The following is a 27,654-nucleotide window of genomic DNA, read 5'->3' as shown; positions in this document are numbered from 1 at the left end:
TGGAAACCCATTTTTGCCCCAGTTCTCCTGCCACCGCCACGTCCTCCGATTTGCCTGGAGGGTTGGCGGTTTTGGATTTGCCCCCCTTGCATCCCCGCAGAGCTCGGGGGGACCCCCGGGGCAGCCCCTGGGGCTGGGTCCCCCATCGGGGCCGCGGTCCCCATGGCAGGTGGCGGGGTTTGGGATGCAGTTGCCCAGGCAACGGGAGCAGGGCGTTCCTGGCAGCGGTGGTCGCCATGGGGACGGGGATGCTGACGAAGGCTTGCGAGGCTGAGAAGACAAATTGCCCTCATCATTATCTCCGGGCTTGTCAATCAAACATATTCCCTTATTTACCTCGGCGAGGAGAGAGCCCCGGGAGCACACGGAGAGGGAGGGAGCGAGAGGAGAGCTGCTTGCCCCCAACTCCGCACCGGGAGGGAGAGTCTCCAGCCCCCGGGGATGGCCACCATCACCTGCAACCGCTTCACCGAGGAGTACCAGCTCTTTGAGGAACTGGGCAAGTAAGTTGGAGACGGGGCTTGGATGCGCCCCGGCTGGGGCAGAGCCTCGGCAGGGCTGGGAAAGGACGGATCCAGGGCAGGATGATGGGCACGGAGAAAAGGGAGCAGCGGGGGGACCGTGGTTAGGAAGGGGTCCCCCAGCACCAGCCCTTCCAGCTCCGTCCCTTCCCGATTTGGGGTGCCGGGTGATGGGTTCATCTTTCCCCGTGCCACATTTCGGGTTCAGGCTCGGGAAGGGGACGGCTGCTCCTCTTAGGGAAAAGCAGCTTTGGAGAGAGGAGGCTGCCGGCTCCCCCGGCAACTTCCCCAGCCAGGAGGAGGGACGGGACAGCCGGGGAGGGAAGCCCAAGCGGCGGGCGCCCCTCCGATTCCTTTGGGGAATTTCTCTGCGTGGATTCACTGGGGTTTGACAACTCCTGCAGGAGACCCAGCCCGCCTGGCAGCCCCCGGAGAAACCCCAGCCAGAGCTGGGATTCTCCCACCCTCATCCCCAGTCCCAGCCGGGTGTGCGAGTGCCCCACGTTGAGCCACAGCCGGGAGGGGCTCAGTTTGGTGGCTGCGGGTGGCACCGCGTGGTGCCTGCCCGCACGGATCCGTGTGTGGGGAACGCCTGCCTGGGGGGCACTGAGCACCCCAGAGTGAAGCAGGGCGCTGGTCCCAGCACCGTCCATGCCCTCAGTGCTGGGCAGAAGGATGCTGCGTGGCTGGATCCAAAAAAAAAAGAAGCACAAACAACAGGCGTGTGCCTCGGGTTCGGTTTCGGTGCCTCTTTTTGGAGCTGCTGTGGAAATCTGGGCTGCGTGCCCTCGGAGAAGCTCGGAGAGAGCCCTGTGCACCGCGGGGTTGTCTCGGGAGTGGGGTGCCCGAGCCTGCTGGCGGGGTGCTGGGTGGTGGATGTGCAGCTATGTCCGTCTGTAGGCATGGAAACTTGCTCCAGCCCCGCAGCCCCGCACCGCAGGGCAGCCTGCGCCGAAATGTGCACCCGCGCGCGCGTGGGCGTGCAGAACGGGGGCGAGAGAGAAAGGAGAGGACAAAGATGGAGAAAGCGAGAGGCTGGAACAGGGGGGGACTTCGTGCCGGGCTGAACGCAGCTCATGTTTCCTGCCAAAATGAGGCGGGGGGGGGGGGCAGGTGGCTGCTGCAAACAAGTGCAGCTCCTCGGAGGCGGGCAGACCCCTGGTGCTGGGATGCGCTGGTGTGCACGCACATCCCCTTCTGCTTGGGGGGCTGGTGGGGAGCAGCAGCTGGGGAGGCAGCTCCAGCCGGTGCTGCAGGCAGGGGGATGTGAACACCCCGAGGAGCTGGGCACGGCTGGGTTTGGGACCTGATTTTCCAGAGGTTTCTCAGCTTTTCTGGGCTCTGCGGGGTGCGCAGCAGGGTCAGCAGTGCCTGCAGGGGTGCTGCTGGGCCCGGCGGGGCAGGCAGGGGTGCAGGGGCCGTGGAGGGGAGCTTTCAGGCTGGGCACGATGAGGAAGGACCAGGACAGCTGCTGGAGGAGTTCAGGGCACGAGGCTTTGCCAGGCAGGCACTGAGACAGCTCGGTGGGAGCCCAGACCCCAGGGGCACCCGCAGCACCGCAGCGGTGCACCTGGGCAGATGCATTGCTCCACGCTCATCAATAAACAAGCAAAGGCAGCAGCAACAAGGCTCCCCGGCCCTGTGAGCATCACACCCTGGGCAGCCTGGCCCACCCGACCTCCCCTGCTGCAGGAGGTGATGCAGGGGCTGAGCGGCTCAGCCCGGTGGCTCCTGCAGCTCGGAGCATCCCCCCTGGGCTGTGGGTAGCACCCAGCCGCCTTCCCAACCCCGGGCCCTGGCTGGGCTGGTCAATGCGCTGCGGAGCTGGTTGGGAATTTTCCACCCCGATGGTTTCCACTTGCAAAAACCCAGTGGTTTCCCATGGGGAAATTTCTGCTTCGTGGGCTCGGCAAGGGAAACCAGGACGAGGCGCTGCACGCCGCGCTCCGCTGCCGCAGCCGCTGCCCGCCAGCTCAGCGGGGGCACCCCCAGCACACGGCTGGCTGCCAGCCCTTAGCTGTGCCCCCTCTGCCCTTCCTGAGCTTCCTGCATTTCTCAGGGGTGTTTTCTACCCCAAAAAGGCCTTGGAAGGGTTCTGGGTGCCAGGCTGCTGCGCCCAACCTGCTTCTTTGCCACCTCCTCAGCTCCCGAGCATCCTGGCACCGAGACAAGCCAGGTTTTAGGATGTTGCCACACAGCTGATAGCAGCACGGTGATGGGGCTTCGTGGGGGGCAGAGCTGGGGAGGGGGCTCCACGGGCAGTGTCCTGCATGCACAGGCAAGGGGGTGTCCCAAGCAGGGGACATGGAGCTGTTCCCATGTCCCTGCTGGGGAAAACCTGCTCCCACAGCATCCCCAGGCAAAGCTGAGCCACCAAGGGGCTGCCCTGCTCCCCCCAAACTGCCCCCACAGCTCGCAGGAGCCGAGGGACAGGGCGAGGAGCGGGGGCAGCGTGGGGGGGGGGACAGGGAGAGGATCCTGCCCACGGCCACCGGAGTAGGACAAACAGAAAGTGCAGCTCCTCCGGCGCCTCCGAATCCGCCCCCGCAGCGGAGCAGGTTCAGGGAGAGGCTGGCGACAATTACCGAGCGGTACGATCAGCCCCTTGGCTCCCTGAGCTGCAGGAGAGGGTTTTCATTAAAAAGGGAGAAAAAAAAAGAAAAAAAAAGAAAAAAAAAAAGCTACGGAGGAACAAAAAATCCCCAGCCCACACTCTTCTCTCTAGAAAGGAGATAAAATGCCTCGGAGGAGGAGGAGGTGTTGAAGAGAGGGAGGGCGGCAGCAGCGCAGCCCGGTGCTGGCAGGGAAGGTGTGAAGAAGGGGGAAGTGGAGCATCCCCGTGGCAGAGCCGCTGTGGGGGCTGCAGGGACCCGAGGGGGGGCATGGGGACAGGGTCCGGGGGTCACTCCTGGCCTGGGGGACCCTGGCAGCAGCTGCGGGGCTGGGAGCCAGCAGCAGGAGGTGGCTGCGTGGTGTGCGTGGGCATGGCACGGCCACTGAGAGACCCCCAGGGGGGTCAAGCAGCCAGCCTGGGGTGCACAAACCTTTTCCTGTGCCCCGTGGGAACCTCATCCTTCCCTCTGCCCCGTGGGGGGGACACCCACGTCCCTCCAGGCCCACGTGGGGTCACGCAGTGAAACCCTACAGCTGGGTTGAGAGCCCTGAGCTGGGTCAGGCTGGGGGTGCTGAGCTCTCCCCTCACCACCTGGGGTTTCCCTGCTGTGCTCATCGCTGCAGCGGGGTGCCCTTAGGGAAAAAAAAGAGCAAAGAGGGGGCACGGGGAGGAAAGAATCCCCCAGACCTGGTGCACACAGAGCTCCTGGTGGGGCGAGTGGCACCGTGCGTCCAGCCCCACGCCAGCAGCAACCCCGGTCTCCCCAGGCTGGACAAGCAGCATTTCCCCCCTGATTTCCAGTTAATTCCCACCCAGGCTGTGGGAATGTGAATAACTCATCTCTTTCAGTGGCCGGGATGAGATGGCAGGGCTGTGAGCTCGGGAAGCGCCGGGCTCGTCTCCTCTTTCTTCTCCCCAGCCCCTGCCTGGCACGTGCCGCGGGCGATGCCGCACGGGGCGCGTGGGCTGGCGGCTCCGCTGGGGCTCCCGCGTGCCCAGCCCCATCCCCTGCACCCCGCCGCTCGCCTATTCTGCTAAAGATCACACTCAGCCCCAAATTGCCCGTCTCCATCCGCCCCCACCGGGAAAATCAATTATCCACCGCTGCTTGGCAGCGCGCTCGCGAGCGCGGCCTTTTATTCCTCGCCGTGCAGCGGGAGCGGGGGCAGGTGGGGCGGGAGGTGGCGTTGCTTTTGATAGTTGTTATTTGAGCGATCGGAGGGGTTTGGCAGGAAAGAGAACCTGGTACAAAGGTTGTGCTCAGCGGGGCTCTGTGGGTGCGTGTGCGCGCGCCGCCGCAGCCCCGGCATCGGCACCCGCAGCCAGCGGGGATGGTCCTGCTGCTGCTGCGGTGGGTTTGCGGCCACGGGGACCTTAAATCGGTCGCCTGCAGCCACAGCGAGTGCTTGTGCCCGCTTCTGCAAACTGCTGCTGTGTTTGCGAGGTCTAAAGCATGCGGAGAGATGCACGCACACAGGGCGAAGTGGCTGAGCGCGGTGCCACAGCTGCATCCATTCCCGGTGTCCCTGGGGAGCCAGAACTCCTGGTAAATTGTGGCCTGTTCTCTCCCAGGTGATGGACAAGGCAGAGCTCAGAGGGAGGAAAGGTGCACGGTGCCAGCGCTCTGCCAGGATGGTGCCAAGGGGCAAACCCTGTGTTCATCCCCACGTCCATATATGCCTGTCCCCACGTCCCCAAGGACAGTGGTGCCTGGGAGCTGATGGCACACCCACCGTGTTTTCCCCCCTCTCAAAAGCTCCTTCCCGACCCCATCCCCATCCCATCGCTGCCCTCACCCCGCAGCACATTAGGGCCAAGCCCCGTCCTTGCCCCCACGGAGCCCTTCACCTCCCTTCTGTCTCCCCAGGGGCGCTTTCTCCATCGTCCGGAGATGCGTGAAGGTGTTGGCAGGACAAGAGTATGCGGCCAAAATCATCAACACCAAGAAGCTGTCTGCCCGAGGTAGGTGCTGGCGGTGTTTTGGGGGTCGGCAGGGCTTGCAGTGGGGAGTTTGTGTCCTTTACACCACGGTGGGAGCCCCCTCGTCCCACCCTGTCCCCACTGCAGAGCATACTGAGCTCCTCGGTGGATGGGAACCAAAGGCACAAACATCTCGGGGCTGGGCCAGGGTCCCTGGGGACTCCTGCGGGGCTCAGGCCCCCATTTCCCTGCGGTAACAGCCCCAGCACCCCACGCACTGTGTCGCAGCAAAGCGTGGTTACAGCCTGGCAGCAAGGATCTGCTGACAGCCCCGGCGTTGGGCAGCAGGAATTTTGGGAGCATCACCTCCTGGAGAGGGTCCCGTCCCATATAGATGTACACACATAAACGAAATGGGTCCTTCGGTGGGGGCTTGGCTTCATTTCAGTCTGGAGATGGGCACGACCCCCTCTGCGGGGTAATTTTGGGTGTGCTGGAGAGCGCTGGCTCCGGGACAAGGCTCTGTCAGGTCCGTGCTGGCTGCTCCTCGGGGCCAGGCTGAGCTGATCCTGCAAACAAACACTCCAGACATCCCTCGCCCCCGTGCAGGAGCTCCTGTGCTGCAAATATCTGGCAGAGGAGCTGGGTGGTGAGGTCGGAGGGGACCAGATGGCCCCTGCCACGTCCCCACCGCGGCTCCTCCTCGCCGGGCGCACCGGGGAGCGCAGGATGGGTGCTGGGAGGGTGAGCGCCCTGCCGGGAGGCTTTAATTAACTCCCTGCCTCTGCTTCTCTCCCTGACGCCACTGCTCACCTCTGAAGGCAGAACTGAAACACAGAAAATGGTGACAAACTCCTTGCTGACCTCAAATTGAGCCAGCGCTTGCCAAAGCAGCGCGGCGCTGACGCCTGGCGTTGCGCGGTGGGCACCCCCCTTTGGGAGGTGGACGTCCCCTGCAGTCTGCCCTTCTCCATCTTCTCCTCGGGTTTGTGCCGTGCCCTGCAACGTCTCCATGTCCCTCTGTCACCTGGAGAGACCTCGCTCTGCTGGCCGAGCAGCAGCTCCTTTTGGAAATATCCCCAGAGCCCCCGGCTGTGCAGAGATCCGGTGATCTCCGGCCTCTTAGAGCAAGCAAATCTGCTTTTACCAAACAGCAGCAGCAATGCTGGACCTCCTCATGAGGAGATCGCCTCCAGCGGGGGAAAACACAACCCCAAAAAGGGTTTTTGAAGGGAGAAATGTCCCCACAGCCCGGGCACACCAAGGCAGACGGGCTGGATGTGGGGCGCCCTGGGGAAGGCTGCAGCCCCGCGCGTCTCGGCGGCTGCAGATTTGCTTCGATGCAGAGCGAGACTGCGGGGTGTGAACTTGCAAGGTAGCAGCAAGAGTGCCGAGAGACGAGCAGCCCTAATTATATCCCTGCCTCTCCTGGCTGCTGGGTTCCTGCTATCACCAACTGCCTTCAGACGGAGCTGCGGGGAGGAGGCAGCGCGGGGCAGGGAGAGCGGCGCGGGGTGTGGGGAGCGTGGGGAATTCGTGGGGCTGATGGCCCCATTGCCACTTGAATTTTGCTCCATCTTCAGGGGTTTGGTTATTAGATTTGGGAGCCAGAAGGGTCCGTGCTGATTGTCTGTGCTCGGCTGAATGCGAGCAAACCCAGCAGGGCTGCGGGCAGCGACCGCCCAGGCACCTCCAAGAGCTCTGCGGGGAGCTCGGGGCTTGTTCAGCAAAGGGATTGGCGATGGGGAGAAGAGGGCGAGGAGAAGAAGCCCAGGACGCCTGCAGCAGCAGTGCCCAGGGCTTGGCTGGGTGCTGCGCCCATGCTGGGACAACGTCTGTCAGGTCCTGATGCAGAACACCTCCCTGCAGCCGTTATCCCTTTGAAACAAGGCAGAACAAAACCAAAAGAAGAGGCAGGTTCGCTCCTCGCCAGCTGCTCCATCCCCCTACACTTTTCCTGTGCTGGCAGCTCCACCGAGAGCACCGGCGAGACCTGGCAGCAGCTCGTTCCCTTCCCCGGCCGCTAATTCGGGGCCGCTGCTTCTTTCAGATCACCAGAAGCTGGAACGAGAGGCTCGGATCTGCCGCCTCCTGAAGCACCCCAACATCGGTAAGCGCGTGCCGCAGGCACCCGGCACTGCTGCCCACCCTGCTCCCCCCCTCGCCAACGCACCCCAGGCACAGGGGGGGCACTGGGACATGGGTCTGGGTGCCAAACCCATCCCTCCTCTTCCTCCTCTTCCTACCCAGCTCCCTTCTCCAAACGGGGTCAGGCAAAGAGAGGCCCCCGGCGAGCGCAGGGGGATTTAAGTAGGTCCCAACTAACCCAGTTGGCCGCACGTCCCTCCGGGGGGAGCGGGGCTGCAGGGGGGCTATTTTTACCCCTCGGATGCTGTGTTCCTCTGCCTGCTCCAAAAAGCGGCTCCAGCTCCGAGCAGCAGCAGCAGAGCGGGGCGTGGGAGGAGCGATGGCGGGGGGGAAGCGAAGACTTTCCCACCGGCCGTCCATCTGAGAGTAGCCTCCTTCGGAAAAGCTGTTTCAGGAAAACTCCCGAGCCCCTGCAAAAGACAAAAATAGGCCAGAAGGAGAGAGAGAGAGAGAGAGAGAGAGGGGAGGGGAAAAAAATGCAGCAAAATTCCCAAAGCCCAGCCTTGACAGCGATGCTGATGCAAGCTGCCGGCGCCCAGGGCTGGTTTGGGGGCCCCTTTGGGGATGAAGCCCCTCTCCTCCTGCAGCAGCCCAGGAGGTGCAAACCTCGGTGGGCTGCTGGAGCTTTTGGGAAGGCATCTGGGGGTAGGAAGGGAGCTCTGCAGCCTTTGCAGCTGGGAGCAGGAGCGAGCTGAGCAGCGCAGAGCAGTGCTGGCAAAAGGGAGAGGAGCCAGTGCTGCTGGGGAAAACTGGAGCTCAGTGGTCCCCAAAGGAGAAGACCCCAGGCACCGAGGGGCTGTGCTGGCTCTTCGGGTTTCCTGCAGCACATTTCCATCCCTCATCTGCCCTGGGAACGCTGTGCTGGGCAGCTGGGGGTGCAGGGATCCTGCAGGAGGGGCTGCATGGGGAGACTGCGCACAGGGTGCCCACAACCCCACAGCACATCCATGGGGCTTGGTCAGGGACAGCGGCAGCTTCCCCAGGTGCTTTTACCTGGAGGGAAAGCTTGCTGGAGGGGCAAATTTTGGCTATGCCCACTCCTGGAGCTCTGGGTACCCATCCCCGTCTGAGTCAGTACCAAGCTGTGCCCCAAGCCCGGCTCTTGGCACCGAACGCGGAGCTATTTGGCCACCACGGCGCTGCTGCTGTGCTCTTTCTGACTATGGTCAGCAACAGATGCTTGTAGGACCAGGCTATTTTTAGGGCGGCTGCTCCTCGTTATACCCCCTCGGCTCCTGGCAGCCACGGGCTCTGGGACTTCCCCAGGCAGGGGATGTATCCGGCCCATCTGCTCGTGGTTGCTCGTGCCCTATCCGCACCGAAGGCGCCTAATCCCCCTCTGAACCTTCTTGGATCCCAGGCACAATACCCCCAAATCCCTCTCAGATGAGATGAAACGGGCGGAAACGTGTTTGTTTCAACGCAGGAAGGCAGAGGAGCTGGGATTGTGTGTCAGGGAGAGATGCTGAGCAAACACAGGTGGCGGAGCACAGGGCAGCGAACGTCTGCGGGGGCCGTAGGGAAGAATGAGCCGTGAACGGGATGAGCAGCGCTCAGTGCCACAGGAGGGACCTAGCTGGGGTAAACCAGGCTGGGAGCAAACCCTCCTGCAGCAGCGTTCCCCTGAGCAGTTCGTTTTCCTCCCTGGTTTCCCAATTCAGACCCCAGAGGTGGTGACAGCGGGATCGGGGAGCGGTGAGGAGGTGGCCCCAGGGCAAAGCGGGGTGTGGTGGGGGCAGAGGACACCAGCCTGATCTACTCACCCGTCTGTCTGCCTGTCCTACTTATTTCTGCACCTTTCCCCTCTCTGCGTGTCTGCCTGCGAAGCCGGGAGCAGGGAGCTCAGCCTAAATTACCAGAATTCAGCCCAAGGGGATGCGCTCGCACCTGGCACCCCACGGAGCAGGGCGAGGAGCCAGGCAGGGGGACGGGGCAGAGCGTGGTCCCTGGGCATCCCCAGAGACAGCCCTCCCAAGGAGACGAGGAAGGTCGTGACCAGGAGGGAAAAAATAAATAAAAAGTGAGGTTAATGCCAGGGCTTGGCAGCCCGGCACCTCTCCTAATCCTCAGCCCTGGTGCAGCCTGCCCGGGAGCTGGGCCAGGTCCCCGCTGTCCCTGATTTGGACGTGACCTTTGAGCCTTGCACCATGGGGGCCCTTGGCCGAGCGGGAGCCCCCCCAGCTAGCAGCAAGGAGAAGAAGAGGAGGGGGAGGAAGAGCATCCCTGCTCTGCCCTTCCCTGCTGGGTCCTGGGGGGTGAGCGCGGGCGGGAGCCGGGTGCGCCGTAACCCCCCTGTCTCTGCTGCAGTGAGGCTCCACGACAGCATCTCCGAAGAGGGCCACCACTACCTGATATTCGACCTGTGAGTGCTGGCTGAATGCAGCTCCTGACCCCACAGCCGCTGCGGGCTCCCCCTGAGGCCGTGTGCCTGCACCCCCTGCCCCTCACCCCGAGCTCTGCTGAGCTCCAGCTCGCTCACGGCTTTCTGGGGGGTGCATGGGGTGGGAACGGGGAGGTTTGGGGTCCCCTATCCTATCCTATCCTATCCTATCCTATCCTATCCTATCCTATCCTATCCTATCCTATCCTATCCTATCCTATCCTATTCCAATCCATGCCATGCCATGCCCCCCGTCCCTCTCCCCCTGTGCATGGACTGCAGCACTTTGGGGAGGGTTTTCCAGGGCTGAGCGTGCTGTAAATCGACCCAGCCCCGCTGCGTGCCCGCTGTGACCCCCCTGTCCTCCTGCAGGGTCACCGGTGGGGAGCTGTTTGAGGACATCGTGGCCAGAGAGTACTACAGCGAAGCGGATGCCAGGTGAGCAAGGACGTGTTGGGCAGGGAGGGGACAGGAGGGGTCCCCTTTCCCCATCGCTGCCCCTCCCCAGGGCGTTACGCACCCTGCTTGCTGCAGGACGAGCTCCCTGTGTGCTGAGAGCTGTTCCACAGCCACCCTGCAGAGCTTGCTGATAAACCAGATGTGGAGAGCCAAAAAAAAAAAAAAAAGCAAAAAAAGCTGGTTTTAACTCAGCTCCTGCGCCAAGAGCTGTGTGTGTTACCGCAGGGCTGGTGCCTGCACCCAGCCTGGGGCTGGCATCCTCCTCCCTGCAGCTGCACCAGAGCCATCTGCAAGCGGTGCTCTGGCATTCACCGCATGAAAGCGCAAGGAGGAGCAGTCGGGGCTCCCAGACACACAGTGCTCCTGCAGGGAACGGGAACCAGGAACCTTTCAGCTCGGCGAGGGGGCCAGGACTCTCCTCGAGGGGTTTCAGTCGGGCTGTGGTCACCCACACGGCCTGGGAGAGCTCCTGGTGCAGCCTCGGCTGTGCCCCGTGCGTGGGGCATCGTCCATACAAATGGCCAGGGTGGTGGTGAGCTCCGTGCTGCTCCTGGCAGCATGGAAATATTCCCCATTTCTAGGCAGAAAGTGATCTTATTAAATGGGCAGCCTGCGCTGAATCCGCTTACAAGCCATCCTCTGATTAGCGTCATCCAAATAAAATAAAATACATGTAAATGAAGGCCTTCTGCCTCGCAGACAGCTGGTTGGGAACAGAAGTGCTCATTGCCTCATCCTTTTCCCCTTCCTTTCTCACGCACGCAGCCGAGCCAGGGTTTAATGGCCTGGACACAAAGCGAACAGACACAGCACGAGCCACCAGCCTCAGATGGGGCTGGGGAAATGGGGCTGAAGTGCGCATCGGCTGCTCTGCCCCTGTCTGGAGACTGAAGTTGGGCACGTGTGGTGTCCTCCCCGCTGGTCCCCAGCTCCCTGGTGTCACTTTTGGGGGAGCCCATGGGTGCACACATCGTCCCAGCACCCTGCTTGGGTGTCCAGCAGCCCCTGGCTGGGTCACCACCGGCACCTGGGTGACCACCAGCGCGTGGCACACGGTGGAGATGTGGAGAAGGGTGAGGGGAGGAAATGCAGCCCTGCGGGTGCAGCTAAGGCAAAGCTGCCTCTCCAGACACCTACGTGAGCTTTCTCCTCTCTCTTCTGCAGCCACTGCATCCAGCAGATCCTGGAGGCTGTCCTGCACTGCCACCAGATGGGGGTGGTCCATCGGGACCTGAAGGTACGAGCCGCAGGGGAAGGGCCCGTGGGAGGGTGTGGGGGCCCCAAAAGCTAATGGAAAGCTGCAGAGCAAACAGCAGCTCTGGGGTGAAACACCCAAAGGGAGAGGGGGCAGAGAGGTCCTGGTAGTCCGTGGCCCTCTAAGGAGGGTGCTCAATGGGACACAGCTCCCCACAGCACTGGGAGCTGCTCTGGGATCCCCCACCCGGCACAGCAGAGCCCCCGGGTCCCTTCTGCTCCTCTACAACCTTCCCCTCCTCCTGCAGCCCGAGAACCTGCTGCTGGCCTCCAAGCTGAAGGGAGCCGCCGTCAAGCTGGCTGACTTCGGCCTCGCCATCGAGGTGGAGGGGGACCAGCAAGCCTGGTTTGGTGAGCGCTGGCCGCGGGTTTCCCCCCAGCCCTCCCTCGTGTTCGGTCGGTTGGAGCACCGAGGCTGCCCCAGGAGGGGCGAGCATCCCTGGGGGTGGTGAAGGAGAGCCCAGCAGCCTGGGAGGGGTTCGATGGCTCCCACTGTGCCGCTGGGAGCAGCCCTGTGCCCATGCGCACACAGCTCGGTGGGAGCTCGGTGCGTCACCGGGTGTCCTGCTGAGACAGACAGCCCCATGGCAGGGGCGAGGAAAGCCTCTTCCAAGAGCTGGGGGGATCGTCGGAGCGCCCCGAGCTTGTGCACCGTCCTGGGGTGATGGTGCTCTTGCTGCTTGCTCTGCTCCCAGGAGCTGGGGGTGTTTTTGGAGAGGGGTGCCCGTGCCACCGGGATGCTGCGGGCTGTGCTCGTGGCTCTGGATGTGTTTGTACGGGGATGCTGGCTGTCTGCAAGGCATGTCACAAGCTGTCTGCCCCAGGTTTCGCTGGCACCCCGGGATACCTCTCCCCCGAGGTGCTCCGGAAGGATCCCTATGGCAAAGCCGTGGACCTGTGGGCTTGCGGTGAGTCCGACTGGGGCCGAAATTTGGGGAGCGGGCTGGGCAGCGTGGGACACCGCAGGCTGCCGGTCTGGCACAGCACTGACCCCACATCTCCTCCCCGGGCAGGCGTCATCCTGTACATCCTGCTGGTGGGGTACCCGCCCTTCTGGGATGAAGACCAGCACCGCCTGTACCAGCAGATCAAAGCTGGGGCGTACGATGTGAGTGCGTTTGTCTCGCTGCCCCCTTCCCTGCCCCTCTGTCCTCCTGCTGTCCCCACTCACCCTGGCCCCTTTGCTCGGCAGTTCCCCTCCCCTGAATGGGACACGGTCACTCCCGAAGCAAAAGATCTCATCAACAAGATGCTGACCATAAACCCCTCCAAGCGCATCACGGCAGCGGAGGCTCTGAAGCACCCCTGGATATCGGTGAGCCGGGTGGCACTGACCCCCAGGGGCTGAAGGTTTGGGGGGCACGAGGTTTGCAGAGGGATCCTGCACACCGTGCCTGCCCTAAGCAGCTTCTCTCTCCTCCCAGCACCGTGCCACCGTGGCCTCATGCATGCACAGGCAGGAGACCGTGGACTGCCTGAAGAAGTTCAATGCCCGGAGGAAGCTAAAGGTAACTCACGCTCTCTCCTCTCCGAGTCGGCTGCCAAATGCACGGGAGGGTCCCCGGGGGGTGTTCGCCGAGTGGGGAAGGGCAGGGTGGGGTCTGTGGGTGGGCAGCAAGGTGCTGATGGAGATTTGGGGATCCTGCTGTGAAGGAGAGACGGGAGGTGGGGTGGGGTGGTGGCACCAGGCTGGGGTTCCCCAGGGCTCGGAGGAAAGCTGTGGTGAAGCAAAGCGCTGAGCCACAGGGTGAGGCTGTGCTGGACACCAGGACAAGGACATTCCTGCTGGTGGCAGCACAAAAAGGTCCCTCTTTTTGGCAAGCCAGGGATCCCAGGGGTGTAGTGAGAGCCCTGGGCCAAGCCACGCTGCAGCCAAGAAGCAAACTCTCCCAGATTTGGGGCAAAACCCCCTGGCTCACACAGCCCCACAGGCTTACAGCTTTGGGATCTCCATCTCCCCACCCAGCCGGGTCCCCCACCAAGGGGCTTCAGGAGGCTCTGGAAAAGCAAATCTCCCCTCCAGACCAGTGCCACGACCCCTTCCCAGCTGGGGACAGCGTGGATCTGTACCAGACCCGCCAGCGTCCCAGCCTGAGTGCAGCGTGGCACAGAGCAGGGCGGCTGCAGGCTACTAACGTGATTATCAGGGAAAGAACCCGGCTATAAACTATTATTACTTTCCAGCTAGACAGGTAATCGAATTAGTTCAGGCGTACACTCCCAAATAGTAATCCATTACTGTAGGCAATTAGTCCTAAGTAATCTCATTACCCGCTGAGCAACTAGTTAGTCGAGTCAGCTGGAGAAGGGGGGAGTTTTTCGGGATGTTTTCTTTGCACGGCTTCCTTGAGAAGCCCCTGCCCCACTGCTCTCAGTGCAATTAAATCCCTCTCTGGTGCTGCTGGCTCCCCTCGGTGCCAGCTGCCAGCCCTGGCTGATGGAGCCTGGGCTCAGAGCGGGGCAGAATGAGGCCAAAATGTGCCCCGGGTTATTTAATACCCCTTTAATCTTCGATGGAAGGAGGTTTTGGAGAACACAACCCAATGTTGGGGATAAGGAGCTGGGCACCGAGGGCTGCTTCTGGTGGCAGGAGGAGAATATTAGCAGGGGGACAGGTGACACGCGGGGCTGGGGGGCATGGGGACCTGGTGTTCAGGGCCCTGCACCCCCTTCCCTTCTGCTTCCGTGTGTTTCAGGGAGCCATCCTCACCACCATGCTGGCCACCAGGAACTTCTCCGGTAGGTGCCGTCTCTGGGCTCCTCTCCTCGCCCTGTGCCAGCACCCAGGGCAGGCTCATGGGGGCCATGGGGAGGTGGCTTCGCCCCCGGCTCTCAGTGGGGCTGTGGGTGCAGCCGGGTGCTCTGTGGGGTGGGGGGAGGTTGTAAGGCCAGGGCCAGGACACCCAGCCCCTATGGGGTGGGAGCTGGGGTGGCAGAGGGTAAGGTCTCCGTCTGAGGCTCCCCAGAGGTTTAGGATTTGGGGTTGGTGTGTGCCCACTCAAATTGCTTGTGCCCTGGTGGTGATGTGGGTGCTGGGGGTGGCGAGGGATGGAGGCAGCTGCTTTTGTGCCCTCCTGGAGATGTTTGTGGTGCAGGGAAAAAGCCTCGGACACAGCGTCCTCTGCACCGGGCGAGCGCTCGACACGTCTCCAGGTGCCATTGCAGCAGCAGGGTCCCTCCTGTCCCTCCTGCTTTGCCCTCCTGAGTCAGGAAGGCACAGATCCCACAGGGACACGCACTCTCCCTGCATCCCACATCCCCCAGGCTGCACGGAGACACAGGGACAGGGACAGAGAGTGGTGGCCCAGCCTGTGCACCAGGAGAGGCCTTGGCACAGCACGGCATGCCAGCGGGGTGGGCTTGGCATCAGCTTTTGGGGGAGCTTGGCTGAGGTGCCCAGGAGCTGGGTGTCGGGATGGGCAGGGGGAGATGGGGGCTCCCCGGGGGGGAGATGGAGAGGTCCCTGGAAGGGGCTGGCATCCGCATTTGTCACGGGGGGATCGTGCTGACAGATTTAGCACTTGTGGGCAGCGTGTGCGGGGCCGGAGGAGTCCAGCAGCTGGGGGGGATCCGGTTACCGGCGGCGCAAAGCATCAAAGGGCAGGAAATTCAAAAACTTCCCTCCAAACCCTGCCATCCCGCACAGCCCGGGGGCTGCCTGTCCCCACCACCCACCCCAGCTGGGTGACAGCACCCGGCGTGGGGCTGCTCCCACCCGTGGGTGCCTCGGGGTGCCCGGCACAGCCCCGGGGGTGGGGGCCGGGGCACGGCCGGCAGCCGGAGGTGGGCAGCGGGGAAGGCGTCTGCTTTTCATCATTGTCAAAATGTGGGCTGCAGCTGTCGGGCCGGCAGGCCGGCAGCACATGATCCCGGCAGCATGGGGCTAAAATTAGAGGGCGGCAGGCGGGCGGCCCATTCCAGCGCCGCGCCGCCAGCACCCCGGGGCGCAGCCCGCCCGCGGGCTCCCCGTGCGAGGCACCCCACGGACTCGGCGTGACGTTTGGGGACGGTCATGTCCCTGGTGGAGAGGCACCCCAGAAGGACTGGACGGTGCCGGTGGGGTCACCCCTGAGCTCCTGTGGCCGTGCCGGAGGCGGCTGGAGAGAGGAGGAGACCCGCGGGGCTCTGCCGCCCGGCACCATGCTGCTGATCCTCGGCCTCCTGGTCCTGGTGCCCTGCCTGGCTCTCCTGACCTCCTTCCTCCTCTCTCCAGGAGGCAAGAGCGGTGGCAACAAGAAGAATGACGGCGTGAAGGTAAGCCCCCTCCTGCCCGCCCCTGCGCTCCCGTGCCGGCGGTGGGGTCCCCGTGGCACCGTGCGCTTTGAAGGGTGGCTGTTGGCACAGCTGTCCCCGCGTGTCCCCGGGCCACCAGCGTGTCCCCGGGCCAGCGGAGCAGCGTGGAGGCTTTGCAGTGCAGCAAGGGAAGGGGCTGGAGCTGCAGCCAGCAGCAGGAGAGTGGCTTCAGGCTGTGGCTTCAGGCCATGCGGTGGTGGCCACATCTCCCCCATCCCATTGTGGTCCTGCTGCTGGAGGTGGTGGGGCTGGGCCAGGCTGTCCCCCAGCTCTGTCCTGTCCCCAGGTGGCACACGGGTGTGTTTAACCCTCCCGGTGCTGCTCCCAGCCCCCTGTGCCCACTGCAGACAGAGCACAGGAGCGCTCCAGCTCGGCGATGCGCTGGAAAGCAGCCGGTGCTCGGAGGGCTGCAGAGCCCTCGGGTTGCCACAGCTCCTCTCCAGGACCAGGTGGCTCCTGGAGGCAGGGGAATCCTGCTGGCAGCAAGGAGAGCTGGGATTAGCGAGCTGCCACCCTTCTGCGGGAGGCACGGCCCACGCGGAGGTCCTCCTCTCCTTACCTGTGCCTCCACGGACACAAACAGCAAAGAACTTGTGTGTTCACATCCCCACAGCCCAGGGCAGGGATGCAAGGTGGGAGGCACAGCTTCAGGACCCTGACTGCAGCACAGCCTGTTTTTTTTTTTTTTCCTCCATCCCTTTTGTCAGGACCCTGCTGTTGGATTGTGAGGGGTGCAGGGTTTGGGAAGGGCAGAGCCCTCGGCTGGTTTCTTCCTTCCTTTGTCCAAAAGTCAAACCCGCAAGGTCTGGGACCACAGAAAACCCTCCAGACCAGGGCTCAGCTCCACGCACACACCCCCCGTTGTGGCCCTGCAGCCTTGTGCTGCAACATGAAGCTGCTGGGCTGCATTGCTCCCAGGGGACGTTGCCTTGGGCCGCGGTGTCGGGGTGCCGCGTGCCTTCCAGGACAGCACTGCGGGTCTGGCACTGCGGCGCTGGCACAGAGGGGACAGCCCCCAGGGGAGCCACCAGAAGCCAGCTGCCAGCCCTGCCAGCCTTCCTCTGCTGCTCTGCACCACCGCAGCAGGGATCCCCCGGGCAGAGGTGGCTCGGTGCGAGCTGCTGGAGCACAGGGGACAGCAACCACCAGCTGCTTTTTTCAGCATTGGCGGCTGGAGAGGCTCTGCAGTGCGTGGAGGAGGAGAAGACAAAGCCGAGCAAGGCTCATTCCCCACAAGCTGTGGTGTTGGGCACCTCCAGCGTTACCATCCCCACCTCCTCCTGCTCAGCCTGGGGGGGACGTGCAGCGTAACCCCCTCACGGGGGGAAAAACAGAGGGCCATGGGGGGCTGGCTGCTTCTGGAGAGGCTCTGGTGGCCACTGTGGGCACCTGGAGGATGCCAGGGCATCGCTGGGTGCTGTTTGTTCCTTTCCACCTCGCTGGGAAAGCCGGGCAGGAGCCTGGAAAGGTGGGTGGGTGGGTGGGCAGCTGGGGAGGGAAGGGGAAGGGTGCTGCCTGCGTGGAGAGCAGGGCTGGGGTCAGCATGACGCATGGTTCGATGTGGGAAGAGTTGTCCCCACCCGGAGAAACCTCCTGTGCTGGCCTTCCCCGAGGGAGCAGGCACCTCCCTGCCTCCAAGCACCCTCCCGGGGAGGTTCCCCTTACAGAAACCATTCACGGGACCAGAAATTCCTCTCCCACCCCTGCTCGGGGGTCTCCGGGAGGTTCTGCTGGTCCCAGCAGCTCCGATACCTTCACTGCCCTGTGTAGTGTCCCATCTCGTCACATTGTAAACTAATGGAATCACTGCCCCATGTCGCATCCTGTCCCGTCCTAAATTAATGAGCTCACTGCCCCGTGTCGCATCCTGTTACTGTATGTCCCGACCCGGCGCGGTCGCTGCTTTGTGTTGCATTCTGTCGCGTCTGAAACTTCTGCAGTTTACTGCCCCGTGTCATGTCCTTGGTTAGCAGAGGCTGGGAGCCCGTCCTGCAGCTCCTCCGGCTCCCCCCCGGGGGTCCCTCCCGAAGCTTCACAGCTCGCCCTGCCCTGTGGGACAGCGGCTTCCCTGGAGAAGGAGGGCTGAGGATTTACGCAGGGCCCAGCGAAGGAGGGGAGAGCCTCGGTGGTGATGCTGGTGGGAGCCCCTCAGGATGTGAAGGGGGTGGATCTGAGCAGCCCCTATGCCCCAGCCCAGCCGTACGCCCTCAGGGGTCCCCACTTGTTTTTTTTTCTGAGAGGTTTGCGCAGGGCTTGCTCTTCCCCTGGTGGGGCAGGCAGGAGCGGTGCCTTTTATAGGTGCTGGCAAAATGCTCCAGATTTGGCACCGCAGCTTCTAGTTCCTGCCTCGGTGCCTCCCGTCGCCAGTTGGGGTTTGTCCCCGGGGAGCTGGAGGAGAGGAAAGGGCACGAGGCCAGGGCGCACGGCTCTCGGTGCCCTTTGGAGAGGGGAGCGGAGCACGGACAGGAAGGAACATCCAGGAGGGGTTTGGGACTGCAGGCAGAAAGGTGGCTATGGGCTCTTACCCAAAGTCTAGTGGGAGAGGTTGAGGATGGAGATAAATGTGCATGAGTGAGAGCTTCTCTTTGGAGGAGACGTGGCTCGACCCCAGGCACCAGGACAGCTCCCCGTGTGGCACTCTGCCCTGCAGGGCCACGCAGCCGTAGCCACGCTGGCTTTAGAGCAGCCGGCTCGGTGCTGGAGGAAACCCTAGGTCTGAAGGAATGCAGCTCAGCTGGGTGAGCACAACAGCCAGCGGCACCGGCAAATGCGCCCAGGGCAGCCCCAGTCGGTGAGCCTCCCGTTTGGTGCTCCCACCAGCCTGGTGGCCTGGGCACGAAGCCACCAGGGCGGCCACCTACTCCTAGCAGCCTCTCAGCCTAACCAGGTCCTTGGGGTGGGCAGAAACCGGGGCAGTGGCAGGCCAGGAGAGGCAGGGTGCCAGGAGGAAGGGGGGTGGGAGCCGGCACAGCCCCAGGAGCACCAGGTTGGCCCCCGCGCCTCTTGCTCGCCCCTCCAGGAGGACCACGGAGGGTGGCTCAGGAGCTGCTGCCTCTCACGTGCTGCTCTCTGCCTTTCTCACTCTGTGTCTCTTCCTGTTCCATCTCTTCTCCTTGTTTTTCCAGAAAAGAAAGTCCAGTTCCAGCGTTCAGTTAATGGTGAGTGTCCTTCGTCTTCCTCAATGCTGATATTGCTGGGCCTCTCCACATGTTCCAGCCTCCCCCCGTTTTTGGAAGTTACCTCGGGGTAGGGAAGAAGGGACAGCGGGGTTGGAGGGAACATCCTCAAAAGCCGTATCACCCACAAACCCCATTCACAGGGTTGGTGCAGGCACTCGCTGGCCGCCAGCTGGTGGGAAGCCAGCCCTGGGTGTCTTGCTGATGGGTTCTCATGCCGTTTCTCCCAGTTCTCCTGACTCAGGTCTGCAGGCTGCATCGGTCCAAGGAGCCTTGGAGAAACACCTTCCATGCCTCTGCGGGGACTGTATGGTCATGGGACACCTTGCCAACCTCCATCGGGGTATTCTGGGTAATACATCAGCAAGGCTCTGCTGGGAAGAGCTCGCAGAGCCATTGCTCTAGCTCCGCTAGCAGAGTCGCCTTGATGGGGCTCCTGGAGAGAGACGGGGGGTCAGGACCCCCATCCCCCCAAACACACACCCCAAATCTGTGTAGTTCGCTCAGCCGTTGATGGAAAGAGCCGTGTCTCAGCCTTCGGTGGTCCATGTGGGTCTTGGAAGCACTCTGTTGTATTGTACATTTCTCTCCCTACTCTGCGGTCAGTGTGGTCTCTCTCACTCCTGCACAGTCCCCCCTCTTTCTCATCCCAGCTCCTCCTCGCTGTGAATTCGTACATCTCTCTCTCTCGTACAGTCAACATGGTGTCTTCCACCCCTGCACAGCCCCCTCTCCCTGCCCCTCCTAGCACCCCGCCAGGCCACCCCGGACCTGCCCCGTCTCTGTCCCCGCAGGCGCCGGTAGGAAAAGGCAGCGCCGTCCCTGCGAGACCCTCCCCAGCCCAGCCCTCGTGCCCTCGGCTCCGGGGGCAGGGGGCCGGGGGGGGGCTCTGCGGTGCGATAGAGCTGAGGTTGAGGCCGGGTTGGACCTGCTGGCACTGCCCTGGGGCGCCGGCCGTGCGCACAGCCGGGCGCTGTGGGGTCGGACTCGGGGGGCTGTCGGACACACGAGCTCCTCCTCGTGCCGGGTGAAGACCGGGCTCACCGTGCCCCCGTCTCCTCTCTGTTCTTTGCTCAGGAATCGTCGGAGAGCACCAACACCACCATCGAGGATGAAGACACCAAAGGTACCGGCGGGGGCACGAGGGAGGCGGGTAGGGGCACCCCGGGGTCGTTAGCCCTGTGCCGGAGGGAACCCCAGGGCCATCCAGAAGTGGCTTTCTCCTCTCCTTCAGAGTGAAATGCCAGCACAGTTGGTTTATCTGACTGCAAGGAGTGATCAGGACAGTGCTGGAGAGCAGAGAGGGCTCCCGAAAATGTGGAAGCTCCCTGAAATGTCATGGAAATGCCTGGCAGAGCTGGTCCCCACGGGACCTCCTGCGCTCCCGCTGGGCTCCCGGGCTGCTCCCAGGCCAACAGCCCTTGGGGAAAAGCCTCCAGGGAAATCCCTGTCGCCTGCCTGCCCGAGCCAGCTTTCTAAGAATAACCCAGGGAATAATTTATCGGTGCTAATTTGCAAAGTCGCTCGACAAAGTGATCCCAGCACAAAGCAAGGCGGGCTTGGGCCTGGCACTAACAGGACACGGGGCAGGGCGAGAGTGGCACCGCGAGGGGCGATGCTCAGGGCATGGACGGGGTCCCTCTCCTTTAGGAGTGACTCTTGGCACGTCCTTTCATTAGCCACAGTTAAAAAAAAAATTAAATTAAATCAGGTATGGCAGTGATTCAACAGAGAATAAGCCCAGGGTTGCGCATCCCATCCTGGGGTGCAGGGTGCAGGGGCTGGGAGCCGGGTCGGCCACATAGGGGGCAAAAATCTCTGACGGATAATGTAACAAGGGTGTTGTGGCTTTTCTCCCCTTTTTATTTTCCTTTACGCCGACAGTGAGGAAGCAAGAAATCATTAAGGTGACAGAGCAGCTGATCGAAGCAATAAGCAACGGCGACTTTGAGTCCTACACGTGAGTGTGTTGGTTCTGGGCTGGGCTCAGCGTCCTGGAGCGGGTGCCGAGGGGCTTGTGCCCCCCACGACAGCACAAACCTCGTGGTTCAACCACTGCCGTGAGCAGGGTGACCGGGCTGACGTGGTATTAGGGCACGGAGAGCACCCAGGAGACGCAGGGGACTTCAGTTCCCAAACCTTGCCACACCGCTGTGACCGCAGCTCTGCTCCGGTTAGCACGGATGAGCCCGTTTTCTGCTTTTGCAGAAAGATGAGTAACTGTAAATGTGATTTATGGAGGCAGAAGGAACATCACATCCGCCGTGTCCATTACGCCCGGACTGCCCCAGGCAGCTTGGAAGCTCTGCTTTCTGCTCGCAGAGCTGCTGCTCCTCACGAGATGTTTCTTCTGCGTCCAGGGCCGATTTAATTAGCTGTTTCTGAGCGAGTGCAGGTCCTCATCCCTGCCCCAGAGGACGGCAGCGGGGATATGTTGATACAGAGCAGAGGGAATTGGTTTTTCCCTGCTGTTTTTCTCTCGCCACTTACAAAGAAGGCGGCAGCACCTTGGGAGGTTTAATGGGAGGAGGTGACCAAGGGAGGATTCGGCTCACCTCAGTGGGGTCCTGGTGAAGTTGGAGGGCTGGAGATGAGGGTGGGGGGCTTCCTGCAGGGCCAGGACCAGGTCTGGCTTCTGCCTGAGGACCAAGAAAGGCTGCTGTGCTAGGAGCAGCGCGATAACCTCTCCTCTCCCCTTCCTCCTCTCCAGGAAGATGTGTGACCCTGGGATGACTGCCTTCGAGCCTGAGGCTCTGGGGAACCTCGTGGAAGGCCTGGATTTCCACCGATTCTACTTTGAAAACCGTAAGCAGCCCCTTTCCCACCTCCCACCCCCCGAGGGACCCTTCCCACCTCCCAGGGCCCATCTGCGCCTTGACCTCCAGCAGCTCACTGGGGAGAGGAGGGTACGGGTGGCTTTGGGAGCACCCCTGAGCTGGGAGATCCCAGCAGGAGGTGAATCGAGCCTGCTAGGGCCATGCTGATGTGCCGAGGGGCTGTTTGGTTCGAGGCTCTTTAGGGGAACCCATCCTGAGCCCACCATTTACTCAGCCTAACCCCAGGATCTCCCCTTCCCAAATCGAGGAGCCACCCAAAGCCCCTCTCTCCTTGTCCCCTTTCCAGTGTGGTCCCGGAACAGCAAACCCGTGCACACGACGATCCTGAACCCCCACATCCACCTGATGGGGGACGAGTCGGCCTGCATCGCCTACATCCGCATCACGCAGTACGTGGACGCGGGGGGCATCCCCCGCACGGCCCAGTCCGAGGAGACCCGCATCTGGCACCGCCGCGACGGCAAATGGCAAATCGTCCACTTCCACAGATCCGGCGCGCCCTCCGTCCTACCGCAGTAAGCCTGTGAGGCTCCGGGCACGGGGCAGGGAGGGCATGGGGTCCTCAGGGCACCCTTGGGGCAAAAAAGTGGGATTTTGCCCCACGGGGTGTGGGATGGCCAGGAGAGGGTGGTGGGAGCGGGATGCGCGGCTAAAAGGGGTGGCCGAAGCAAAATCCTGCTCTGTCCCTCGGTGTTTTGCAGCTGAAGCGCGGCCCGGCCCGTGTCGGGTTTGTCACTGACTGAGTGAGTGCCCGGGGAGACCCCTCCGACTCCCCCCGACGGGACTTTGGCTGTTGGCTCTGCTGCTTGGTTCCCGCTGGAACAACCCCTCGCTTCTCACCGCACACACCCAACGGCCCCGCCGGCGCCCGCAAGCACCCCACCGCCGTCCCCACCCGCCGGGCTCCCCTTTCCTCTGCATGAACCAAGACAAGAGACACCGCGAACCTAAACCTCAGCATTTGGCGCCTGCCGGGGCAAAAGCCTCTCCCCCCAACCCCGGGCTGCATGGCATTTCTGGCCCCCCCACGGCCCCGCAGCCCGGCACGGCCCTTGGACTGGGATAGGACTCGTCGTCCGCCTCCATCCCTGCCTCCGCTGGGAGCTCCCCGAGGAAGAGGAGGGCACGGGGGCAGCTTGGAGCCACCCCGTGCCGCAGCCCCCTGCCATGTACCCGTGGATTTTGCCTTGCTGCTATCGAGGTCCTCGCTCGCCGCTGGGGCTCCCACCCTGATTTCTCACCTCCCGGCAGCCTCAGCCGGGGAATTTGGGTTTAAACCATCGGCAAAAAGTTCAGCGTCCGTGCGCCCCGGGTGAGGAGGGCCGTGTGTGCGTGGAGGGGTGAGTAAAGGCAACCCGGCGTTTTCCTTTCCACGGAACATGGGCCAGCTCCTTCCCAGCAGGGTAAGTAGGTTTGCGCCCCGGCTGCTCGCCCTCCTTCCTCCCTTCTCCCCTGGGAGCCGGGACCGGCGAAGCCGGGAGGAGAAAGGCAACAGCACCCCAGGGCTTGGCTCTCCCAGCCCTGCCGGCGGGTTTGGGGCACCCGCATCGCCCCCACGCCCTCCTCCCGTCCCTCTGGACCCCTTCCCCAGCCCCTCGCATGCAGCACCCGCAGCTCCCCGTGGCACAAGGGCCGGGGCAGCCGAGCTGGCCACCGATTCGAGACGCAATCCGCCATCGCCCACACGACACCTTCCAGCGAAGACGAGGAATGCAAGCTTTAGTAACCAAACTCTGCAGAAATCTGGTCGTGCTTCGAAGAAACAACCAAGCCTTTAGCTATCTTCTACTTTGAGCGCATGCCTTTTTATAGGAACAAAGAAAACCGACCTACCGTGTATTTCGTAACTTGATTTGGAGTATTTGCTGAAATGGATCTTTATGTAATAACTAGAAATGTTCAGCTGTTTAGGGCGGGGAGGGGGTGGGGTGGGGATTTTCGGGGGTTGCTGTTTTTTCGTTGCGTTTACATTTGGAGAGGGGTTGCATTGCCGTGCTGCTCCCAGCACCGGGGCACCCATGTCCCCAGGGCACCCACGTCCCTGGGGCACCCGCAGGGCTGCCTGCAGGGCAAACCAAGCACCGGGGGCTCTTTGGAGCCACCAGGATGTGTTTTTCAGGATGGAAAGCAGGGCCGGGAAGGGGGATTTTTGGTCTCGCCCCTTTGCCGTCAGGTCTGAGAGGCGCGAGGGCGGAGGTTTTTCCGGCAACCCTCCCGTTTCTGGGTCTGTTTTTCCGATGGAAGCTCTTGGCTCGTTGGCGTGGGGCTCCTGCAGCGCCGCCGCCCCGGGGACTTTCTAGCTGCACTCTCTTCATCTGCATGGCGTTTAACTTTCTAGACGGTGCGTGTGTTGAAAAACAAAGAAATGAACAACAACAACAAAAAGAAGAAAAACAAACAAAAAAAAAACAAGCGCTTGTTTTGGACATAAAAAAAAAAAGGAAAAAAAGGAAAAAAAAAAAAAGGAAATGTTTTCTCCATGTAAATTCTGAGCGTGTATTTTGCCTTTTCTGTGGTTTTGAGTGCTTTGCTCTCTGTCTAGGCAGGGGTGGCTGCCTCGTGTAAAACAGCCACGTACTTGCAGACTGCAAAAAATATTTTCCCACTGGATGGAGGGGCAGTAACCCAAAGCGTTGGGGCAGTGAGAGGCTGAGAGGTGTTGGCCATGTCCCGCTGTGCCGGGGCTGAGATCCTTGCTGGCAGTGCACAGAGGAGATGCCTTCTGGGGGGACAAATCCAACAGGACTTCCATGGGCACAAATGTGTCCATGCGCCCTTGGTGGACCTGTGCTAGGAGCGAGGCTGGCTTACACAAGTTGGCCCCTAAAGCAGGGAAATCCTTTCAGGGAGAGGATCAGCGTTTAAGGTAGAGTTGGGGTGTTTGTACAGACCCGATTTTCTTCCTGTAGTCGTGTAGTGATGATTTTTTTTTCATTTTTAAGGGAAGGACTCAGCTCTTTCACAGTCCTCTCTCCCCCTCTCCAGCGTGGCGAGTGCTTTATCCACCTCCCTACGTCAGGAGCATTTTGGGGATGGATGTGAGAGGAAGGAGGAGGCCATGGCAGGGCTCTGCATGGGGCCATGGGGCTCAGCCTGGTTTTGGAGCTGCTGGCAGAAAAAAGGGCTGTGCTGGGGTGACAGGTGAGATGCTGGGGTAGGCACCATCTCCTTTCTTTGAGCCCTTTTTGGGTGGTCGCTGCTAGAGAAGAACATCTTGTGTTCCAGGGAGGCTTTGAGCTGTTTTGGAGATGGTTTCTCCTCCTTGGGGCTTCCCTTCTGTCATCTCTCCGGGGATAAGTTCTTTTGGAGGCACCTGGATGTCCTTGCAACACCCAAAATGCTCCCGATCCTTCCAAGGGAAGCAGAGTCTGGGGTTTCAACTCTTTCCAGTCTTCCAGTCGAGCTGAAGCCTGACCAAGGAAGACCCAACTTCCCAACCTGCCTGATGTGGCAGCGTTAAGCACCGGCACTTTAGGGGTCTGTTCTGCCTGGTTTCTCTCCCCACCTTGCCCTGGTCCTCCGGAGCAGGTTTCTGCATCCCCAGAGCATCTCCGAACGAGCGCTGCTAAACCACCCCCTTTGCTTTTAGTAGCCATGGTGAAACACCTCCTGTCTGTCTTCCTTTGTGCTTCCTGATTTTGCCAGAACTTGCAGGAAAACCGAAATAAATAAATAAATAAAATAATTAAATTTTCATCAACTGAGCTAGGGCTGCTGCAGCTGCTGCTGGCACCATCCCCAGTGCCACCCCAGCAGCCCCAGTGCCACCCCAGCTGCGTTATCTCCCTCGTACACACGGCCTGAAGGGCCTGGCCAGCTGGGGCAACCTAAATTCACAAGTCCTCCAAACCGATCTCCTTTGCTGTCTTGCAGGCCACAGGATTTATCAGTGTGAGGGCTTGACATGACGGTCTCAGGCTCCCAGAGCCACGGGTAGGGCTGGAGCTGCCCCTTTTCCCTTCCTGACTTTGTGCCCAGCTGCAGCATCTTCATTTCTCAGGTCTTGCTGGAAGGGGAGAGCCCGCTCTAGGGCCTCTGCTCTTTGCTCTTCTCCACACCCCAGCCAGGCACAGAGCTGTCTTCCCCCTTCCCGAATATATATTTCACCCTCCAGACCCCAAACCTGCCTCCTCTCCCTTTGCCCCCCATGAATTCCTGACCCCACGGAGACCCACAGGTTGGAGCTGGCTGCGCTCGCCTCCCCAGGAGGACCATCCAACAGCAGGACCATGTCTGAGAGCCCCATGGACCAAGCAGAAAACCCCATAACCATCTCCTCTGATCACCCCAGGAGCCAGGCTAACCCTTTATGGCCACCGTGGGACATCCCATGGCCTGCAGAGCTCTTTTGGAGCAAGCATCGTGCTCCCACACCTTGCCACCGTCCGTTCCCAAAGGTGCAGGTCCCAGCCCCTCCACACCACATGGGGAAACCCAGACTTGGGCACATCAGAGGAGGGGACAGTGGCCCCCGTGCCACTTGTCCCCAGAGGCCACCCAGCAGCTCCCAGCCCCTTGGCTGTGTCCTTCCCTCCTGCGGGACAACAGGGAATGGGAGAGGGGGCATAGAGGGGGCTCTATGGAGCGGCTCCTTCCTGCTTTGGGTTGTTGTCCCTTTTTTTCTAACCGTTGCACAACTTTAGGGCTTTTGTAACATTTTTTTGGACGAGCAGGGAAAATGTTAACAGTGGTTTAAGAAAAAAAAAAAAAAGAAAAACGAGCTCTGTCTCTCTTATATAATATATATATAATATAAATATACACACAGGAATTCTCTATGGAAATATTTATTTAAGATGATTGCAAAAAAAAAAAAAAAAAAAGGTAATAATAATACTATATGATCATTCAGAGTATACCGGGCTTTGTCAAGTAACCCAACCCAGGCCCTGGGGAGGGACAGCCGCCCGTCCCCTCGTGCCTGGGGGGCCGTGGGGCTGCAGCCGAAGCCGTCGTCTTTTTGCCAGTGCCCTCGATCCGTCGAGCGGCGTGCGTCGGGTTCAGCGGGCCGGTGTCGGGGTGGGAATGGGTTTTTTTTGGGGGTCCTTTTCCTTTCTTTTCGGCACCCATGGCTGTGAACAGGAGGCTCACTGCTCCGCTCGGATGCTGGAGGTGGGGAGGGCGGCGGGAGGGGAAGGGAAGGGGAGCAGCCGGGTGCGGGAGGGCAGGGCGAGTGTCGGTTTAATTCTTGGTGTTGAAGTGCAATAAATAGCTACCGACTTCTGAGCATGGAAACGGGTGGCTCTCCCTCACTGCGAGGCCCTGCAGCCTCCCCAAAACAAGGTCTCAAGGCCCGGAGAAAGCTTGGGGTGGAGGCTGGAGGAAGCCGGAGCATCCCTGGTGCCGGGACACATCTTGGCACAACTTGGCACAGCTTGGCACGGCTTGGCACAGCTTGTCACAGCTTGGCACGGCTTGGCACGGTTTGGCACAGCTTGGCACGGCTTGGCATGGTTTGGCACGGCTTGGCATGGCTTGTCACAGCTTGTCACAGTTTGGCACGGCTTGGCACGGCTTGGCACGGCTTGTCACAGCTTGTCACAGCTTGGCACGGCTTGGCACGGCTTGGCACGGTTTGGCACGGTTTAGCACGGTTTGGCATGGCTCGGCACGGCTTGGCACGGCTTGGCACGGCTTGTCACAGCTTGGCACGGCTCGGCACGGTTTGGCACGGCTCGGCACGGTTTGGCACGGCTCGGCACGGCTCTGCAGCCTGCAGTGGAGCCGTGGCCCCGCGAGGTGTCAGCACAAGGCTGCTGCGGAGGACGCAGCCTCCGCTGTCTGCATAGGGAGGGCAGGGAGCAAGGGGCAGAGGGCTCCCTGCCACCCCCTACCCAGGCACTGGAGGGTCCTGTGTGGGGACAAGGGATGTGTCCCTGCCCCAATCCTTCCTGCTGTGCCTCCATCCGGGGGTGGCCACCAAGGGGGAGGCCGGCCGAGGGGCTCGCAGGGGCGATTTGGGGAGCGGGGACACCACAGCGGGAACGAAACCAAACTGGAGCCATGGAGAGGTGAGCAGGGTGCTCAGCTCGAGGAGCCTCCAGATCCGTAT

General features: G+C 61.8%; 1 protein-coding gene across 4 annotated transcripts; it reads left to right on the top strand.

Moving 5' to 3' along the window:
* Positions 1-99: 99 nt before the first annotated feature.
* CAMK2A (calcium/calmodulin dependent protein kinase II alpha) lies at positions 100-26,373 on the top strand. Of its 4 annotated transcripts, none has more exons than XM_072023350.1 (19): positions 101-503; positions 5,003-5,097; positions 7,106-7,165; positions 9,511-9,565; positions 9,956-10,021; positions 11,207-11,279; positions 11,545-11,647; positions 12,121-12,204; positions 12,310-12,404; positions 12,489-12,611; positions 12,721-12,804; positions 13,993-14,035; positions 15,510-15,550; positions 18,715-18,747; positions 19,843-19,891; positions 20,650-20,725; positions 21,476-21,570; positions 21,889-22,125; positions 22,304-26,373. In XM_072023350.1, exons 1-18 carry the CDS (start codon positions 442-444, stop codon positions 22,119-22,121), a joined length of 1,470 nt encoding a protein of 489 aa, XP_071879451.1. In that variant the 5' UTR covers positions 101-441; the 3' UTR covers positions 22,122-22,125; positions 22,304-26,373. The 4 variants fall into 4 exon arrangements, with proteins under 4 accessions (XP_071879454.1, XP_071879451.1, XP_027324062.3 ...); XM_027468261.3 differs by having other exon boundaries at positions 113-503; positions 21,889-22,117; XM_072023353.1 differs by lacking the exon at positions 18,715-18,747 and having other exon boundaries at positions 100-503.
* Positions 26,374-27,654: the final 1,281 nt, after the last annotated feature.

The sequence above is a fragment of the Anas platyrhynchos genome, chromosome 14 (genome assembly GCF_047663525.1).
Source record: "Anas platyrhynchos isolate ZD024472 breed Pekin duck chromosome 14, IASCAAS_PekinDuck_T2T, whole genome shotgun sequence".
NCBI classification, from domain to species: Eukaryota; Metazoa; Chordata; class Aves; order Anseriformes; family Anatidae; genus Anas; species Anas platyrhynchos.
The sequence above is the reverse complement of the archived record's forward strand: the minus strand, read 5'-3'. Positions and strand labels throughout refer to the sequence as shown.